At 35.0% G+C, this 21469-nt stretch overlaps 1 protein-coding gene across 2 annotated transcripts in view; it reads left to right on the top strand.

The window, feature by feature from the left end:
- The window catches only part of LOC123313231 (TRPL translocation defect protein 14), a 42741-nt gene that overhangs the window by 16710 nt on the left and 4562 nt on the right, over positions 1–21469 (top strand). Inside the window, exons 5-9 of one of the 2 annotated variants that reach the window (XM_044898001.1) lie at positions 6998–7057; positions 11985–12250; positions 15082–15415; positions 16640–16850; positions 18288–18469. In XM_044898001.1, the coding sequence (XP_044753936.1) occupies positions 6998–7057; positions 11985–12250; positions 15082–15415; positions 16640–16850; positions 18288–18469 (1053 nt within the window). The remainder of the gene's footprint in view (positions 1–6997; positions 7058–11984; positions 12251–15081; positions 15416–16639; positions 16851–18287; positions 18470–21469) is intronic. The other variant, XM_044898002.1, reaches the window with a different exon arrangement.

Here is a 21469-nt window from a genome sequence, read left to right on the forward strand (position 1 = left end):
TCTTGGTTCTTCAGGAAGTCTATTGTAAAGTCTTATTACTGCTATGAGTTCTGAAATATTTTGAGCCGATGTTTAGCTAGGATCACCTCTGTGACAATGTTCTAGTGTCGTGTTCGTGAACACCCTCTTATCAGACCATGTCTATTTTGATGAACGTGACACGAGCAAGCAGCAACCTAGTGTAATTATGCCATATTGTTTGAAAAATATACTCAATAATGATGCTGAAAAGGTTCCTTATCGTTCATAATGATTCTTCGTTGAAATTTAGGTTCATTTTCGGCATTTTCATGCACTCCCAACACCCAATCGGCAAATGCGATCTTGTTGATGGTCGGAAAGCTTGACTCTTTGTCAGTTCGTCTTCAGTTAGACCTCATTGTTCTTGCGAAATCCTTTGTAGAATCGATTTCGAAATGCTTTATTGCGAATGATGGCCTGGAATCGAAAACCTCTGGTGTTTTTGAACGATGGACAGAAGCTCGATTTCTCATAACATGTCCTATCAGCTCGAACCAATAATTTATTCTATTTTATAGTGAATTTTAGGAATAATTCCTGGGCAGGAGGCGTGATTTAATTTTATGTTTCGATGTCAATTATGAATATTCGATATTGGAAATAATAAACCAGGCTTTCTGATTGTCTCTCTAATCATAGATATAATCGATACGTGGAAAAATATTTTTCCGACAAGATTGCTGTAGGTACATTTTATATTCCTTCTATGCATTTATCAATTTTATTCTCAGAAATAATTCAATACTATCTTATCAATATTGATTATGTATTGGATTATGCACCTGAAAAATTATTATTCATTTGTGCATTTCCTTGAAGTATCTGATTTATTTGTACGATTTCGGACAATTAGGTTCTATCCGTCAGGTACTTGCAGAAATTTTCGTTCATGTAGCTCGAACCTTAGTTTTTTAAAGTCCTTAAATTGGAGAAAGAACGTTGTAGAAGATCATCATTAGTGAAAACAATAAATATTGGACAAATAACGATTCAAAATCAAGGTTAACCATAGAGAACGTGCTTGAACGCCAAGTGTCGCATCAACTTTTTTAGTTGTTCGATGCGAGTTTTGGCTTTTACTCTAAATGCCCCCTACTGCGATACTGATAAGCTCTAATAGGAACGAAATCGGTCTATCGCCACTGGCCTTCGATGGCGACACGTTCTCTATGATTAATAACTATAAATATAACTCTAATAAATTCAGATCGCTCTTGGTTCGATCTCTATTGTATTTCGTATTCTGCATAGCCGTGTCGGTGTTAACTTCTTTACCTTTATCATGAAAATTTTTTTTGGAAACACGCTTATCTATATTTGAATGCACTAGAGAGGAAAAAAAATTTCAATTCAACAATTTGTGACTGGAGAATATCCGACTCCGGAGACCCACAGATACTAAAATTTTGAATAGAATTGGATCAGGATCCTAATAACAAATCTCGTTCGCCATATTGGGACCGCCATTTTGAATTTTTCAATTTTTACAGAAGAATGTATATAATTTTCTGAATACTCCCAGATCCCAATTTTGAAAAGGATACAATCACAATTACAAAAGTCGTCCGCCATATAAGGACTGCTATTTTTTTATTATGCATTGTCACCGGAATTGTACATAGTATGTAAAAATATAAATTTCAAAAGGTACCCCTTTCAATATCTCAACCCCGATGTAGAATCTGAAAAAATGCGATTTGAGTAGTTCTGTTTCATTGGATATACACTAAACTTCAATTTAAAAAGGACAGCATGTATATTTTCGCAGAATTTGAAAGACCTTATTATTTGGAATTCGTATGTACTAATAAGTTTATTGGTAGTCATTGGAAAACCGAGAAATAAATCACTCTCCAACTCTCTGCAAATCTTCTTATTATCTTATTATTCCTCTTATAACTAAATCAAATCCAGTGTTTCGTCTAATAGCTTGACAATACCACTTGTTTAAATCGTTTCAATGTTTTACTAACCGTTGATCTTCATGACTTCTACCTTCTAGCGTAATCACCATAACCGCTCATCATTAATACGATTTGTTTCATTTGAATCAACCATTCCTAATCGTACAATTTATTTATGTCTGTAAGTTTGGAATTGCCTTAAAACAAGTGTTCATGTTTTTACACTCAAGTATGAAAACTTGAACAGTAAAAAGCTAAAGTACCCAACTGAATTTACCTATTTTTTAGATGACAAGTGATATTTTTCTCTTATTTTCGAATTACTTCCACTAATCTTGTTAGGTATGTACGAAATTTTCTCGAGACATGTACGTTCTTGGAAATTAGTTCAATTGGTTCGATAAACATTTCACACCACGAACAGTTTTCAAAATTCATTGTCAGCCCTTACGATTGGGCCTGGAAGGATTCGAACTTCGTAAAAATTTTGTCGAAAGTTGTGCGTTCTTGGAAATGGCTTAAATTGGTTCGATATATCATTTAAAACCAAAAACATTCATAAAAGTTCATTGTCAGCCCGTACGGGAGATATGAGTGGGATGGGCTTGATTATATGAAATCTTCGTTAAATTTTTCTTGAGTCAAGTGCGCTCGTGTAAATGGGTTAAATTTAGTTCGATATAACATTTTACACCACGAACAGTCATTTTTGAATTCTCTTAATTCAGAGGGAATAGATTCTGTCGTACTTCATATAGCTAGACTGAAAACATTTATTCTTTGAGCTACATTCCACTAATCCTACCTTTTCTTGTATTCTACCTGTAAAGCATTCTACCTCGTTTTACAATTGGTAAATGCATCCTGGAACTTTTCTCTCAGCTTTGTTGTGCTAAAGAATGTAGGTACATTCCTGAAGAGGGACGGCTTAAGGGGGGGTATGAGGGGGACGATTCTCCCCTAATGTTGAACGGAGTTGGCAAAATTTCAAAGCAGTTTAAAAAATTTCGAAGCAGTTGGAAAAATTTCGATGACAAAAAAAAGTCAAAATATTGAAAACTCACTCTAAACACACTCCCATATTGGTATCGAATACCTTTTTCTCTCGAGTGGAAATAGAAACAAATGAATTCTATAATATGTATTTCCCCTTTCTCGGTGAAAATTATCCTGACTTTAGAATGGACAATCATTTTTTCTAAAATAACAGAAGCTGGCCCTCCGCTAAGCCACTGCTCCTAGAGGGTATTATACCGTTAATACCTTCTGTATAAAAAGTACCCGGAATTGTAAAAAAAAACACATAAATTTAAATTTAATCATCAATATTTATTTTGTCTCCTTCAAAATAGTCCCCATTGCTTACAATACAACTATGATATCGGCGAAACCACTTTTCCATGCGCCGCTCATACTCCGCCAAAGGTGGAGCCTTCAGTTCTCGTTGCGAATTCGCGAATTTTTCGGATTCGGCTCGTTTGGTAGGCGCCATTTGGTCGATTGTTGAGCTGTTAACGTGTCATACTCATAGACCCATGTCTCATCGCCAGTTATGATTCGTTTCATGAAATTTGGATCACTAGCAGCTCGAGAAACCATGTCTTCAGAGACCTGCTTTCGATGCTCTTTTTGCAAAAAATTCAGCTCTTTTGGAACGAGTTTTGCTGCGACGCGTTTCATACACAAAACATTAGTCAAAACGTTATGAACGGTCATTTTATCAATGCTCAACTCTCGAGCCAACTCTATAACACTTGAATGACGATTTTCGAGCACTAATTTCTTGATTTGGATGATGTTATCGTCGGTTGTTGACGGCCGTCCAGAACGGGGCAAATCTTCGACCACCTCACGACCGTCTTTGAATGATTTGTTCCAATCGTATGCTTGTGTTTTTGACATACAATTATCACCAAAGGCTTTTTTTAACATTTTCAATGAATCGGCACTAGAAAATTCGTTTGCAAGACAAAATTTGAGGCAAACTCTTTGATCAACTATTTTTTCCATTGTAAAATTCGCAGAGCACTTTTGAGGTCGACTGATACTGACAGCTGTTGTAAACACACTAGTTGACAGATCGCGTTCAAATTTGGCTTGGTAATAAAGGAAGGTCCTACCAACTTTAAGAAAAAAAAAATTACCGATTCCTTTTTGGCGGTTCATTTAAATAACATTTTCCGGGTACTTTTTATACAGAGAGTATGTTGAAACGTTGACACTAATTCTGCTTTTCTTCCATACAAACTACCTGCTCTGAACCTTTTGATATCTTGAATGCAAAAGTTATGGAATCTGGAGTGAACTCGTTTCTTTTGGTTCGTAGTAATATGAGAAAATATACATACTACATACAATATTCGTTGTGGATTAGGTTTGAAATCGGATAGTTAATTAAAGCTTTAAAAACATTGCTTGTCTTTAATCCTCGATTCCTCCCGATATATTTCGCCTCATCAGATAGAGCCCCTAGGCCAATAGCGTTAGGCTCTGAAATCGACCAAATATGAAAGAATTGAAACCAAGGAATTTATATCAGAAGTAGCTTCAGTTATGTCCCAAAATTAAAATCGTAAATTTTCCCCTCAGCAGAGTTAAGCGTTAAGAAGGAAGTGCTAAAATATGCCCCCTAAAAGAGTATATTTCGATCATTTCTCCTGTGAGACTGAAAATTAAAAAAAATATCAGAATGAGAGTTTTGAGCATTAAATTTGGCGTTTAACACATTGACGGACAGTACCTATTTGGCAGTTGCTTGCGATATGACGCTCATGTATACTGATTTAATATGGTTCAAAATTGGAGTGATATACATCAAAATATTAGTAGTGATTTAGAGGATGTGAATATGGAAAAAAAACAACAGACGGCTTTAGACGTCAGTGTCATAACATGAACATATTTCTTCATTTTTTTATTCAAACAATTTTTGAATTGAAATTATGAAGCAGTTGAATTGGAAGGGGTAAATTCACCGGTTAGATCTCCTGATCTTATACATGCCGATTACTTTCGACAAGTAATAAAACGAGTTAATATCGCTTGCCACGAAAAATAAACTTCTACCATAACATTTGAGAAACATTTCCAGCTTTTTCAGTTCTTAAAAATGTTTTCTGCAACAAGGAGTCGACTGTGCGATAAAGAAAAAATAGAAGTTACAATGTTTTTGTAGCAATTTATTATTGCTATAAGTAATCGAACGTAATACAATTGATCTAGATCTAATCATGCTCTTCGCACTTAATTCTTACCCATTAGTTCCAGACCTAACTGCTCTATTTCGGTATATAAATAAACATGGACAATTCTCGTATTTCTGTCATGCCTAATTTGATGAATTGCTTTGCATGTCTCCCAATATCCTTCAATTTTGTTTGATTATCAAAGAGCACGAATGACAATTTTCGTAACCAGGTCTAACCAGCTTTCCATGCTAACTCTCACGTATCGATTGGTGCATTTAAATGAAACGCAAAATAACCCATCTTGGATTTTCTCTCATTCAAAAAGAGATTAAGAAAAAATCTACTTTCCATTCAGGGTTTGCCTGCAATGTACTTGCAGTGAAAATCTAGTAGGTACTGTCCGACTACGATCCTCGCAGCTCTTGGTTCCAGTCGTTTTATTTTGGGGGTTGTTAGTTGAGGAAATTCTTCTGATTATAGAATTTGCTTGTTCTATAGCCAGGAAACGAAAAAATATGTTTGTTTCTCGTACCATAACCATGAAAACATGACAAGCTTGTAAACTTCTGCTCATTTTCCTTGGCATAGAAGAGAATTTTGTAAATATGGAAGTGCCCATATTTCATGCTTTACAATTATTTGAAGCAAATATCATTCGTAAAATACGTTTTTGTGCCACAAATAATCTGTGCAACTCAAGAGTAGCACCCCAGATCTCAATATTATATAACAAATGATGACTATAAACCATAATAATAAAGCATCGAGTGGAAGCGAGCTCCTAAGTCTACTGATAGCGTAGTAGGCAGCAGAAATTTTCTTGCTAAATTATTCGATATGTCCAGACCATCGCAATCCGCTATCAACCACCAGGCCCAAGAATCTAGCTGTCGCCTTAGAAACAAGAACATCCAAACCACAATTGAGGGTTAAAGAAGGGCTTTGTCTCAATTTAAATTTAATTAACTCGGCTTTATCAACATTTAAGATAAGTCTGCTCGCTTGACATCAGGACTTAAAATTTTCAACCAGAGTCTCACCGAGACTAACAAGCTCGCCCACACCTTTCACAAGGATCGAATTTATGTTGTTTCGGGAGCGTCAAATTTGGCAACCAGTTGCACGACAGACAGCTGCTTTTCGCCTAAAGTCGTCATTTCTAAAAAAATAATTTTATCATTTCCACCCTTTCTTTTTCGAAATACACCATTTTAATTCTACTACAAATTTACAATCGCTTTGACACACATAACTTTCGTAAAAATTGACGGTAGACCAAGGATCAAAAACATGGTCCTTCTACTTTTTTGGACAAAAAATAGACAACCTAACTACTAAATACCTTTGAAATGTGTCGGATACGAATTATATTCTCGAGATAAATTCCACATTGCCTCTTTCACTATTTTCGCTGTTATTTCATTATCGATGCTCTGAAGCCAAATTTTGGGTACAGATAGTACTCATTCAAAATTAGTTATCCAACACCCCTCATCCCTTTTCGAAATCAAGGGGTTGTGCTCACCCTTGTTAGGAGTTGAAGTTACGGGGATGAAAAAAGCGGAAATATTGTCCCCCTCAATTCAGAAATTGACGGGTCCGAGCGATTTTCCACATTTCCATTTTAAAGTCGGAAAATCGAGGTGTTAAGTTTTCGTTGGACTAACGAGGTTTCTAATTAATAATTCAACGCATTATTTTCTTCTGTTTTAATTAATTTCTTTCAATTACTTTTTCATTTATTATTTTTCATTCCGTAGCATGAATATTTTTATATGAAAACCTTATATTTGTTGCAAGATTAATCAATTGTGACGTGCCTACTTGTGCAGCTCAATCATTTTCGAGCTTTCTTTAAATTTTGTTTCATATTATTTTGTACAGCTATGGAATATCTTCATAAACTAAGCAAATGGGGCAAACCTTTGGAATTTAAGGGTGATGGTATGTAAAGAGAGTTTAAGTGAAAAGTTGAAAGCTCGGTTATTTTCATCCTAACATTATGTTTAACTGCTGAAGTGAACTTCCGGATCACTGAAAATTGCAATGTAGAAGAAAGATCCCATCTATAAGAAAAATATATCATCATCATGTGTCATACGCCATTTGCAATTTCGTTTGTTCCAATATTTCTAATTTAATGAGCGTTGAACGCTTGAGCATAATTCTGTAATCAAAAACGAGTAGCGCAAAAAGTTTCATAACCCCTATGCTTGCAGCTTTTTTGTTTTTCTGTTTTTTATAGGTAGATTCCTCAAATCAATCAATCCTATTTTTTGTCAATGACGAAACCCTAGAAATATCAATAATAGTATAATATTGGTTTTGATATGGTATTGCAATTTTCTGTAGAATGAAGGGTGGGCCATGATTTAGAATTTCCAAATACAATCACAATACAAGGATAATTTGAACTCAAACGTTATCAGCTCTGTTAAGTGTATTCTCGATCAAAGATAACCACTTAAATTGAAAATTCTGTGACTGATGTCCCATCCTTGATAAGATTTGACTCCCTAGAATGAAATAATTATCTATACAAAACCATAATCAAATTACGAACAATTATTGATTGATTTGTGCAACCTTCATTCATTTTGATACTTCAGTGCATTTATTAAATAACAAACAACATGAAATATTTTTCGAGTAGAAATTGTGTTGAGTTTTGTCTTGATTTTATCGAATACTACAAGCTAACCCCATTATGTCTCCACCACAGAATTCCACATTTTTACTGTGGAATTAGTTTCGATTTACAAGCATACTAAGAAATGTCGATTCAGTTGATTGGTTCTCGATAGGGAAGTTAAATTTGGAGCTAAAACGAAAAACAATAATTTTCATTGAAGAAGTGTGAAATCTGCATCGGGCTTGAGGAGGTTATATTGATTGATTTTTTATTCTATTAAGAACGAGCCTAATATTTCCTTCCCCACATAAATGTTTTTCGTTAATGCACGAAAGTAGCCTTCACAAAGGTATTTCAATAACACTTAAGGTTCTTATTACGTTCCAGTTTTGATGACATGTGGCATGTCAGATCAGTGGGGTATGCCAGGTCAATAAGACGCAGATAAGAGTTGGTAAATATGGTGTGATTTAGAATCTGTGGCTTTTGGGCATGTAAGAATATCTGAAATCGAAACATTATTTCAGGTCACGAAGCATGAATGGCCGAAATTGCGCAGTCTGTAGATAAAATACCGCAACATGATTGTTGTGAACACTCTCGCCAAAACAATACGCTTATGCAACCAAAGGCAAATGTATAGATTTAAACATAATTCCCAAATGTATACTTCACAATACAACAAATAAGCAAATCCTTTCTTAAAAAAATGTTTCATTGAATCTTGCCACTTATTCAAAGATATAAACTAAGGCTAGGGCTTTGTGGATCGAGTAGAACAACTCAAAGAGGCTCCAACATTTTCGTTCTGATAAAATACCAAGCACAACAGATTTGCTCTTTCTGGGGTTACGAAATTTTTGTCGGATGCGTAATGGTGTTCTGTGGGATAAATTCAAGGATTGCAGACCAACACAATTCTCATTCTCTATTTCCGTGCATTGGAAAATTTTGCTGACGTCATCATAAGCCTCCACAAATGTTCGCTTGCCTAGGCTATAATTGTCTACACAGAACACTAATATAAAAGAAGTGAAAGATTTATTGATCAAAAATAAAAAGATTGCTTTCTACGAATAATTCAATAATACATTGTCATACATATTCACAAACTTAAATACAGAATATCACATCTATCCCACAGCGTTTTTTGCAATCAGGCATCCATGATGACAAACATTGAACTGTGTTAACAAAAAGTGTTGATCAAATTATTAAACATCAAGAAAAAACAACTTTTCATGTATGAATTCATACAGGTAGCTCGTTGAATGAGACGAACTGGATCTTTAGGCTTAAAAAAGTGTGATGTAAAGAATAATAATTACGTATGTAATCAGCTCTGGTAGAACTATAGGTACCTATTTGAAATCTGAAAATTGTGATTATGATATTGTTCGACATTATCTACTGAACTACAGTATTCTTGAAGCCTGAGTATTTTCAGTTATATAGGGAATGAAAATAAATTTTTCGATAATTTGATTCTGATATTATTGAGTAGGTATTTTATTCTGAATATATTTGTGTTCAAATCGTTGCATTCGTCCAAATGGTTTTCAAAATTTGGAGAAAACTGATAAAAAAGGAGATATCCGTATTCGGTATTATGTTTATTATTCTTATTCTAAATATCTTAAGCACAAACTTTGAAGTCGAAAAATATGGAATATGTACAATGTATTTCCTGAATTTTGAAAAACTCGTCACATCATTCATAACTTTCGTTTTTGAAATGAGAACCCTATTTTTTATAATAATGATAGTGTTCCAACATGTTAATGCTTCTGAAATGATTAATTTCTGAGTTATTTTGGATTTTCTGAGTTTATGTCGTACGAAGAGTCAAATTAGTCTAATCTACTTCATATCAATGATCTATGTTCTGTCACTTGTGGATTATTAGGAAAATTTATCTTGTTTGACCATAGATTATTGATATGAGAATTATGAATTGTTCTCTACGTACGCCATAAATTCTGAAAATCCTAAATAACTCGGGAATTATGAAAGACGAAAGTAATGGGCAAATCTTGATTGCAATTTTTGACACATCATTTGAAACATCCTGTGGTCCAAGTTTTTCAGAATTCAGGAAATATACAATATTCCCTTCTACTTCAAAAATGTGAAAAAGGTTTGTGCTTAAGATCATAATACTGAATAAGCATATCTTCCAGTTTTTTCTCGATATTTTGAAAACCATTTGGACGAATACAACGATTTGAACAGAAATATATTCAGAATTGAATACTCTATCATATAAGAAACTTCAAGAATATTTTAGCTCGGAAGATGTCGAACAATATAATAATCCCAATTTTCAGATTTCATGTAGGTCCAGTTCTCCAGAAACTTCTAATAGACCCTGGATCTTGATACACCCTGTATAGTTCTAGAAATTCCATAGGAAATGTCACTTTTATCATATATGATTGCATTCCTACACATCTGAAAATCGACTGGCTGGTAGGAATTATTTCTTTGGTAGTTTGAGTCATGAATTCCAGGAGTTTTACTATTTTCGAAACCACCTAGCGCTCTCAAGCAATTTTTTAAACCTACTCCCTTCATCCCTGCAGTTAAGCTGCGAGTTGCACCCCTGAAATTAACTTTGTATATTACCATCTCTGAGAGAGTCTTTCACACTAGCCATCTTTGTTCGATGTCCTCAATAAGGAATATAATAATAAGGAATAATAAGACCATTTTATGTCAGTTCCTCTAATTCCCTGTTCAATAAATCTTCAAGGAGATCTTCTATAGTGTTGAACAACATGATGTCCTGAGGAGTATTCGCTCCTGGAACTAGATAAGCGTTTGCATAATTCTGGAGATTATAATAACATGTTCTCCGAGCATACCCTTCTCCGATCCTTAGATCCTGGAAATTCAAATAACCAGATGGTACACTGACAGTAGTGACAGTCAGCAGTCTCTCGAGGACCCGATGATGGCAGCTTTTTTTCCTCAGGTCTTTCCAAAGGGGCTCTTGCAAGTCCACATAGCTGTTGCAAATTAGGAAGTAATTGGTGAATTTAATAGCTACTTCCGGTATAACAAGAAATGACCAAACATGAACATATTTCAAGGCGCGTAGTCACTGGCGAGCAGCAACAGCCAAGTCAATAAAATTCCAATTATGTTGCATCTGCCCCAGTGAATATGTCCTTCTTCTTCGTTGCGAAGCACGGTTGTTTTTTCCTTTGAATGTGGCAAGTACCGACAACTCTCGGATCGCTTCGAAGCGTCCGAGGAACGAAGAACGCCGTAAAATTTAATGTTATTTTTATTGCCTTTGACGTTCCCCTCGCCAGTGAGTACGCGAATTTAGATTCCCTAGGAATCATTGATAGCACACTGATAATGGATTTGATTAAAATGTCTTTAGTACTTCTCCGAATTTTTGGGTCAGGTTAACAGAGATTGACCCTGTATAGTATACATAAGAGGACATAAAACTTCAGGAAATGGAAATTTTGTTACAGTAATTTCTATTATGCAACTTGGGGAAATCTCAGTGGAGGAATGACAAAAAGAAGTTTATCTTGAAGGAATAACAGCATATTTCCAATTAGCCACATTTCATTAAAATATGAAAATCTCCTCTATAAGTTTGATTTTTTTTTCTCAATATTGACGTTCAACAACGTCAGCCAGTAGTTACTTGCCACTATTGTGTTGTTGACCTCACGAAGGACTATTTATTGATGAACTCATTCCGCTCAGGTTTTTCATCAACCAAGTTATCGAGATTTTTTCTAGCCAAGTGGCTTATCTCAGAAACTGTTCTCTAGATGACGCTCAAATTTTGCAAGAACCTTCAAAACTTTGTTATAGTAGAGTGATGGTATGCATCTCAAATTTTACGACAAACACACTCACAACCCTGATGACGGCAGGCTCATTTTTGCTAAAACTTGGTTGAAAGTTGAAAACTTGTCCTCGAAAAAATAGCCCAAATAACAGCAGAGGCTAATGTACCTAATTGACATTTCTTAGTATGGCAATATGTCTATGAAAGAATTTGACATCAGAGCTGGCTGAGATGGCTCTGATAAATCAAAATGTTATCGAAACGAATAATATCCATCGTGGCGTCGTGGCTAGTTGCATATGGGAAACATTTTGCCAATTCACAATAACTATTGATATGCTTGACTCATATGTATATTAAGTGTAATTGCTAGATATATTGCTCTTATTCCAGAACTCCTTCATATTTTGTTTTGTTTTCAGCTGTTCATTTCCAAGAGAATCTTTTGAAAACGATGATCCAAATTGAGAATACGTTTTTTGAACTTGGCCGTACCTCATCTAGGAACTGTCTGATCATTTGTGATAGAGGAACGATGGACGCTTCAGCGTTCATCTCTAAAGAAAAATGGGAAACGATCATGAGAGACAATGATTGGAACAATGTCGAGCTGAGGGATAACAGATATCACCAGATCATTCATATGGTATCCGCAGCGAAGGGGGCCGAGGAATTTTATTCAACAGAGGTAAATTCTAATGAATAGCTGAGAGTTAAGGCTGTATGCAACCCTTAATAGTTAATTGGGTGGAAATATCTCGTTCTTGTAAACTCTCTTGTCTCTGATGCCCAGAAGGAGGTCATATTGGGCACTACGCAGATAGTTCAACGGTTTTTGCATTGCACTTGATTGTACCTCTGCTCACCGCCATATTTCGTAGACAACCCGTAATGATGATATTAAAAAAAATACATTGAGAAGGTGCAGAATAAGTGAATGATCTTATACATTATTCTTCATAATTACCTCGAAAGTGGTCATATAGTTGAACCGCATGTGTTGCTCCAAATGATGTAATTTCAAAGCATTTGTTGTACCCTCGAACATGATTTTGGGATTCTGGTAATCGAAGGCGTGAATTTTACCTTGCCACTGTGCAACAGCAATACTATTCAGGGGCTTCATTTTTGTATTTTGAAGCTCTACAATTCTTCAAATTGTCAATCAGTCATCTACTTTATGTCAGTCAACCAAAAATACCTCCACGTATCAAAGGTAGAAAATTGTTTTATAGGATATGCGGATATGCTGCCGGATAAGTTCTTTTGGTATTTAGCTGGCCATTTCAGCCCAAATTGCAGAAAAAATTCAATATTGTGAATTATTTAGAAGTGTCACAATAACCTTAAAATGACTTCACGCCTTCTAGGTTAACTATGAGCTGACAAATGATAATGATGACATTACTTTCAGGGTCGTGACACTCTCTTACCCCCACTTCAAATCGCATATTTACTTCTAATCGCATCGATAAGATGACTCTGTAGACGCAAATATTACAATGTTTGATCTATAGATGACTCTGTTGATCGTTTAAACCCTTGGAACATAGATATTTATGTTCTTATAACACAATAACAGATAACAGAATCATAAATAATAATTTGTCAATTATCAATGTCACTGTTGTCTTCAATGGATATGTACAAATTCGAATATATCTCACCTTCGAAAGAAGAATTTCTTCAGAGAAATCGAGTGATTAGTAAAAGAACACGTGTTGCGACAGTTCAAGATACCTTCCAAAAAATGGTATTGAAAACTTATTGTGTATTTGGATGTGATGTGTGTCTTTTTAAAAAGTGGGTTGAAATCATCAAGCCAAAATATTACCAAGATTTATCTGTTGAGCAGATATACAACAGGTATTATGTATGTGATGCTTATTTTAGCTGATTTATCTATTCGAAAATTAGTTTGTTTTCCCAAACCCAAAGATAAAAGATATAAGTTATTGTATTTAGTTGACTCAAATAGATGTGAGGAGTTGAAATATAATTACCATTTCAATAAGGGGTATGTAAACAGAAATGTACTGTATTGAATAAACATTCATTTTTCTAATTTCTTATAAACTTATCTCAATGCTTGTGATTTTAATGAACATTGGATTTTTAAGGTTTTGAGTGGATGGAGGAGTTGTATAAATCTGTATAAACATTCACATACATCTGATATTATTGAAAAAGTATTTCCGATATAATTTTTCATTTTAGGTCGTGAGCTCACGGAGGCAACTTATGTAGCAAACCAGTCTTCAATAGCCTTATTGGTGATATAGGCGTAAATGTCGAGTTTTATGGCGATCTCACCAATCAGGTAAAAGACCGATTTGCGACATAAGTTGCTTCCGTGTGATCACGGTATAAAATCAACAAATAAAATTGCGCCAAAGCGCTTATTTGAATTTCGCGCTAAATTCGATTTTTTGTATCGATAAGTTGGGTCTCTGTAATTCGTAGTTCAAATCGCACCGTATAGATGGTGGCGGCAAACAGCGTTTTTCACCATATTAGGGAAGTGTCGTATCTATATGATTCTGTTATCTGTGATTACTTTCCGGTACCCCGTATGTGGGGCACAATAGACCTTAAGGTCGCAGTGAAATGTAACCCCCTAACCAAACTATAAACTATATTATGCAAAGTGAAAGGATATAAACATAACAGTTCATAATTTAGAAAACTAGAAAACTGAATTACACAATTTCCACTAGCATAAGTATTTTAGCATTACACTCATTCAGGTAGGTACATGAAACACCCCCATCCTAGTGAAAATCATGTAATTTAAATCCTTCAATTATGTATTTCCATCGAATACTTATCGGCCACGTCAGTTAACTATTCCTCATTTAACTCAGGTGTTGGTTTCACTTATAAAAGCACAATCATCTTAATCCATAATTCAATTATATGTCTGATTAGAGCTCATCAAAGAGTAGGACATTAATTATATATAAATATTTTTTTTTGTGTATCGGCATATATAAATGTCTCTATGTCTCTTATGCCTTCTTATAACTGTTCATATGCCCCCGGAATATTTTTCAGTTAGTAAAACTACGATCCAATAGATAATGCGCTATTATCATTGAGGTTTTTTAGTCAAAGTTATTATTAGGCGGTACGAAGTGCACAGGGTCAGCCAGTTCAGAATAAAACTAAGTGGCCTTAATTTTTATAATACAAAAACATCATAAAGGAACAATCAAAAACCGCGAACTAAAAAAATTTGAGTAGAATGAATTCTGATACATGAATTCTACTAATCTCTAGTTTGAAAGTTATAGAAATGGAGATAAAATTGACTGGCAATCATTGGTCAGAAAAATAACATGAACCAATAATGCGCTTTGTTATTCAAGGTTTTCAAACTTTCGAATAATACAGACAGATACCATCCCATACGTCTGAATTCTTAGCATTAATTCTAGCCGTTTTCAGCATATTTTTTAAATTATTAAGTGAACCAAATGCAGTTTTGCCACGTAAAGTAATCTTTCCATTGCTTTCAAGGAACACAGTTGTCGATCAGAAGGAGTCGAGCTTGCTCGTGAGTTGGATTCGAAAGCAGCAGCCGCTTGGATTGGTCATCCTTATTTTGATGTAGTGGATAATTCTACTGATTTTGAGGGAAAAATAAGAAGAATGATAGGATCAGTATGTCAGAAAGTCGGTCTCGATACAGGGGACAGATTACTGAAAAACTCAAAGAAAAGAAAATTTTTGGTCAAAGGTCCCCTTCCAAGGAGTTCAGCGTTTCCTCCTTACCAAGATTTCGAAGTCATTCATAATTATTTGACTTCGAAATGTCCTAATCAAGTAAGATTGAGGAAAAGAGGGCAAAAAGGTTAGTCGTATTATGGTTAAGTAGTAGATCCATTGGTTGGATTATTCAGGGTTGGGCGTAAGTCCGGAATAAAATTATTATTTTTTTAACCAATAACTCAAAATGAAAACATCAATTGATTTTAATTATCCAAATTTTTCTAGCAATAAAATTGAGTGTTTTGCTTCAACCCCTCCGCCGAAACCTTATCCTTCCGTTTTTGTAGAAACATATAGTATGTGTGGGCTTGTTGAAAACCTCGCCATAATCTTTTAATTTTTATTTCAGGGTTATCAGAAGGAACGCAAAAGTCTCTTGAGAAAAAATTGAATTTAGAGTTTCTCATTAAATAACTTGAACTTTAGACGCTGAAACACATTAATAATTGATTTCCGATTGTACTTACTTTTTGGGAATAATAATGAATATTTGTCGTCAAGCCCTTAGTTGCAACCCATCCAACTTTCGTTTTTCATTTGAAAACATATACCATGTGTACGCTCTTTGGAAAGCCCATAGAGAATGGAATCCCACCATAATCTTTGCTTTTTTTTATTTTATCGTTATCAGAGGAAAAACACAGTCTGAAAAAAGTTTTACTGATAGTTTCTCAACAATATCTTGAAATTAAGACGTCAGAACATAGGTACCGTGCTACATATGGTTTGTACCAATTTGAAAAACAAAAGTTGGATGAGGTTGCGGCCAAGGGGTTGGAGAAAAATATTTAATTTTATTGCCAAAAAAAAGTACAATCGGACCTAAATTAAGGTATTCCAGTGTCTTAATTTTAAGTTGGAGATTTTAAATATTTCAAGATACCTTTGTGTTCCTTCTGATGATCACGAAAGTAAAAAAAAACCACAAAGATTAAGATGGGATTCCTTTTTCCATTAGTCTTCCAACGAACCCATATTGCCAGAGATGTTAATAAAAAATCCACTGGGGGGTTTCAACGTTTTCAATATTAGTTATTGGTTAAAGGCCCAGTTGGAGGAACAGATTTAATGCCCCAGTGAAATTTAAAACTAATTTTTTAAGGGAATAATGGAGGGGTGAAATTTTAATGGGGCATTAAATTTTAAAGGACTCCTGTACAGTTTCATTCAAGTTTTTCCAGAATTAGTTCCTGCCTTTACAGAAGACTCACAAATCACAATAGTATCTGTTTAGGACAAATATTTTTTTATTCCCTGGACAAAATATCATAACACTTCTTCAATCATTTTATGTGAATTATTTCAGGTCATTACAGTTATATTCATACTGTAAGAAGGAAAAATGAGCCTAGTGGTCAAATCATTGAAGTAAAAACACAGATAACGCATAGAGACTACATCAACTTGTTGACACAGAAGGATGATGGTCATTTCACAATATACAAGCAAAGAAGATGTTTTCTTGTGAATAATCAGTATTTTCAACTCGATATTTATCAGCAACCTAGTCATCCCAGGTGAGAAGCTTATATTATATAGTCCATTCAAGAATTATTTACATGCCAGTAGACCTTGAAAGTTAACTGGTCACAACACAACAATCTTCAATAATTTCTGTAGTTTCAATCGCAGATCTGAAATTATAACATCAATAAAATTCAAAATATCATCATTCAGTGCATAGACTTCATATAGTTGACCTAAGGACCAGTGTCCATTCTCAAAACCAACATGAATTTTGGAACACAAAATCTTACTTTATGGGCTATTACCAACCTAAATTCAATTTTCCACAGCCTCCCGCGATATCAATAATTCTTGAATAGAGTATACTCTATTCACTCGGATACTCGCTACGGAAAAGTCTGACATTTCACTATTGCTATATAGCATTACCTCTATGTTCAGTTTAATTTTCCTGTCTATCTTTGTGACCATAGAGTTTGATAAACCAGCGGAAAATGTCTGTGGTCATGATCGAAATTACCCCTAAATTCGATGGAGAATTCAAGAAGGTGATAATTTATTTAACCTGTTACAACCTGAAGTTACAGAATTTTGAAAATATTTTGGATTTTCTCGTCACTCCGGATAAAACACTGAATTTCATTCTCCGTATAATTTTGGTTGAGAAAGAGTCGCCCTATACACGGTGTTCCAAATTAAGTCGACATCATTGCCAACTCCGTTATTATTGATGCTAAGAATTCGGTTAAATTAGCAAACTAGTAGACTTCTCGAGAAAAATTGACAGTCGCGTTTTCAAAATATTTCATGAAATGATATTTTTTAAATGGAACACCCTATATTTTATCATGCATTTCGATTCGTAATAACATTCTCAACAACAAAGGACATATCACCTTTCTTCCCAAAGTTGAAAATGAGCGACTTATGTGGAAATATTTATTTCATTCAATAGAACAAAGAATTTCTTTGTTTTGGCGAATAAAATCTTATGATTATTGATTGTCCCAACACCCAATTTTGGTACTTATACGAATGAAAATATGTTTTTGGGTGTTTGGACAGTCATGGGGTTTTATTCGCCAAATCAAAGAAATTCATTGTTCTACTGAATTAAACGAATATTACCACATGAGTCGCTCATTTTCAACTTTAGGAAGAAAGGGGAAATGAGCTTTATTGTTGAGAATGTTATTACGAATCGAAATGCATGATTAAATATTCCATTAAAAAAAATATCGTTTTATGAAATATTTCGAGAACGGGACTGTCAATTTTTGTTTGTTTTCGGCATCGAGAAGGCCATTAAAAATGCTGCCCGTTTAACCGAATTCGTAGAATCAATAATAACGGAGTTGACAATGGTGCCGACTTAATTTGGAACATCCTGTACATTAGGTTTATTTTATTGCTCTTTGTTCTCTGTAGTATACTCTATTATTAACTCAATTCAAAAATTCTTATGCTTTAATTTTGTTACGTTTTAGGTGTAATGGACTTATGCTTCTAGAAACATACTCTACACTTGATGACGAAACCTTAATGGACTCATTGCCGAAGTTTTTACACATTGAAAAAGAAGTGACTGGAAATCCAGATTATTCAATGTACAACCTCTCTCTTAGGGAAGATTGGACTACCTCTAAAAATTTCTGGAATTCTTCTATTGGTAAGAAAGTCGAATAACATGCGTTCGAAAAATATTATAAAGAGGGTTTTTACCGATGCCGACGTGCGAAAAGCATTCATTATTGAATCCTACTTCCGAAATGGGGAGAAAATAGAAGGCGAGACGAATTATTTTATTGATAAATGTGTCAGCGACTTCTGGATCGAGTATCTCAATGTTGCTATAGATTATCAATCTTCCCAAAGTCTTGTTTCGCGATGTGTAAGCGGTTTTTTCGGAAACAGCTATTTTTAAAGATAAAAAGGAAGTGGTCGACCAATGAAGAGGCCCCAGAGTTAATCAAGAATGTTGAAAATTGGTCAAAAAAAAACCGCAGATAGCGAAACTTTGGGATTTTCGTCTTTGTCAATGTTTCGTTGTCTTCGGTTGTTTTTTGATCATATTTTGAATACCTCCTGAAGAGCATAATTTGGCTTTGCCCTGAAAAAGCAAAAATATATTTGCGAAACGTTGGCATTACCTGAGATTTGCTGATTCTCACCAACTTTCTAATTCCCATTAACTTCAACTGTTGTCTAGGATCCCGAGAAATATAGTACCTAGAAGAAAACGGATTACACATTTCCGAGCCCATTTTGGGAGAAACAAAGAATGGAGATAACCGCAGCCTCCTACGATACTTCGTTCTTAATTTTGACAATTTCGCAAATCTGAAACTCGAACCTTCTACAGGCAGTTTTTTACGTAGAATCCACTGATGAGCTCAAAATATTTTTTCATTTGGAATTATTAGTTGAACTTTCTTTTTTTTAAATGCAAACTTTTATTGAATTTGGTATTTTTGAATTGAAAAAAAATTTCTGTCAGTAGATTCTACGTATGAAAGTGCCTAAGAAGGTTCAAGTTTCAGATCTGTAACTTCAAAGAGAGTTATGAGAACTTTTCGGAATCGTCAAAATCCCAATTTTTGTTTATAACTCGAAATCTAAAAATGATAGGCCGATTCTGTTTTCAGATTTGGATTAGTCATGAAAATAGAACTCGAGAATGTGTCATCCGTTTTCTTCTAGCTGCTATAGTTCTCGAGATCCCCTCAGTAAACAACGAATTTTGCCTACCCTGTACATAATGTTGACAGGAAATGAGCCTTTGATTTTAAATAAGAGTAACTTTTAGCATCTGATAGTCTCTCTAGTCTCTGTATCGTGCTTTCTTGCAACGTTGTCAATAGTAGACTGGATTCGTCAATCGTCGCCATTGAACTCTAAAAGAACTGGAAGGGCCTCTTAGGTACCGAAATACGACGAAAAGTGTGTCCAACTGATACGGAAGATGTAGAGCAACCCATCTCTCTCTAATGGTTTGGCAACCAATCGAACAACCGCATCAGACGTCGGACGTATCAGTCGTCTCACTTGAAAGCCCCGGGTTGTTTTTGCTTACATTTCATACCAATTGACAGAGCGCAGAGAGAGATAGATTGCTCTACATCTTCCCTTTCAGTCTTCCTCAGTTTGCCTGCATCGAGATTCCAGTTCTTTTAGAGTTCAATGTTCGTCGCATATCCTGTCGATGGGGAAGCGATAACGAATCGAAGCGAAAAAATTGCTTACAGAATACCGCCGCTGTCAATTAGTCGCTTATATTCGATACGCTCTCGCTTGCTGGGGTTTTGAAGCGAATCGTATAGAATCGCACCCCGGTTCTGGCTAACTTCGATACCGCTCCTAGAAGCTCTCAATTATCTCAGATGCTGTAATTTCTATTTGATAGATGTTTGGGTGAAATTCATTTCGTTGTATTGATTCTTTGCTGCATAATAGTGGATCATTTGAGGTTACGCAAAAATTTCAATATTTGAAGACTTCTTTAATGGCTGAAGCCCTTGCTCTCATAAATGGTTTACAACTGATACCTGACCATAAAATTGCTTGTGGAAAGAAGTTTTCAAAGCTTCAGAAAACCCTGGTAAAAAGAAAAAAGTTCAAATTCGGTATTGATAAATTCTCACCAATGACATAGAAAGAGAAATAGACCCAGCATTCCATTCATAATATCAGGATTGTTATGAAGCCAACGTAACAAGGCGCTAGAAAAAGATAACAATCCATTGATTTTGCGGTTAGGGCAACGCTGCATACAAAGACTGAATAATATCGAGATTTGTGAAGTACTTGAGAAGGAGCGTGAAATTATTATGAATATCATAGCGAGAGTAGCGGAAGATATTAGGTGTCCAATCGAGCCCTCTGGGGTGGATACCTTTTATAGACTTCCCACATTCGTCTCTAATAGACCCAAATTTATAGTGGTGAAGTTTCTTTCTAAGCACAAGAGAGACAGTTTTTTGAGAACATCAATAGCGATGAACATCGCTGAACATTTGACAACCAGAAATAAGAGATTATTGAAAAAAAGAGAGATGCTGCCGATCTTAGAAGTATAAGTTCGTATGGGTTCGAGACGGTACTATCTTGGTCAGGAAGGACGAGGGATCCAGATTTATGAAGATTTCCGACGAGGAAGAATTGGAAAAAATTATCTAATTTAATTTTTATTGTTTGTAATCACTATTTTATTAATTTTTTTCATATGATGGGATTGTCAGATTATTATCAGAATGTGCGTGGAATTAAATTTAAGCTAGCAAGCATGATGTGATTTTTTTAACGGAGACATGGTTGGATGATTTCCTCTTGGACTCTGAAATATTTGATTCCCGTTATAAGTTCTATCGCCGAGACAGGGGAGAAATTCCATCTGTGAAGAGTAAAGGGGTGATGTACTGATAGCGGTGAATAGTGACGAAGAGTATGGTTAATTCTCGCGGATATAATTTCAATATGGCTGACCATGATGCATTGAATGAGGCATTGGGTTCAGTCGACTCTACTGGGTTGCTGAACTTTCACAGCCGAGTGTGGATGAATCCGTGTATTATCAATGGTTTTCCGGATAGTTTCGTTCAACCATCACCTAGATACTGAAGGAAATATCCGTCCTGGTTTTCGCTCCCGTCTGTAAAGATCCTCAGAGAAA

Source organism: Coccinella septempunctata, chromosome 5, assembly GCF_907165205.1.
Source record: "Coccinella septempunctata chromosome 5, icCocSept1.1, whole genome shotgun sequence".
Taxonomy (NCBI): Eukaryota; Metazoa; Arthropoda; class Insecta; order Coleoptera; family Coccinellidae; genus Coccinella; species Coccinella septempunctata.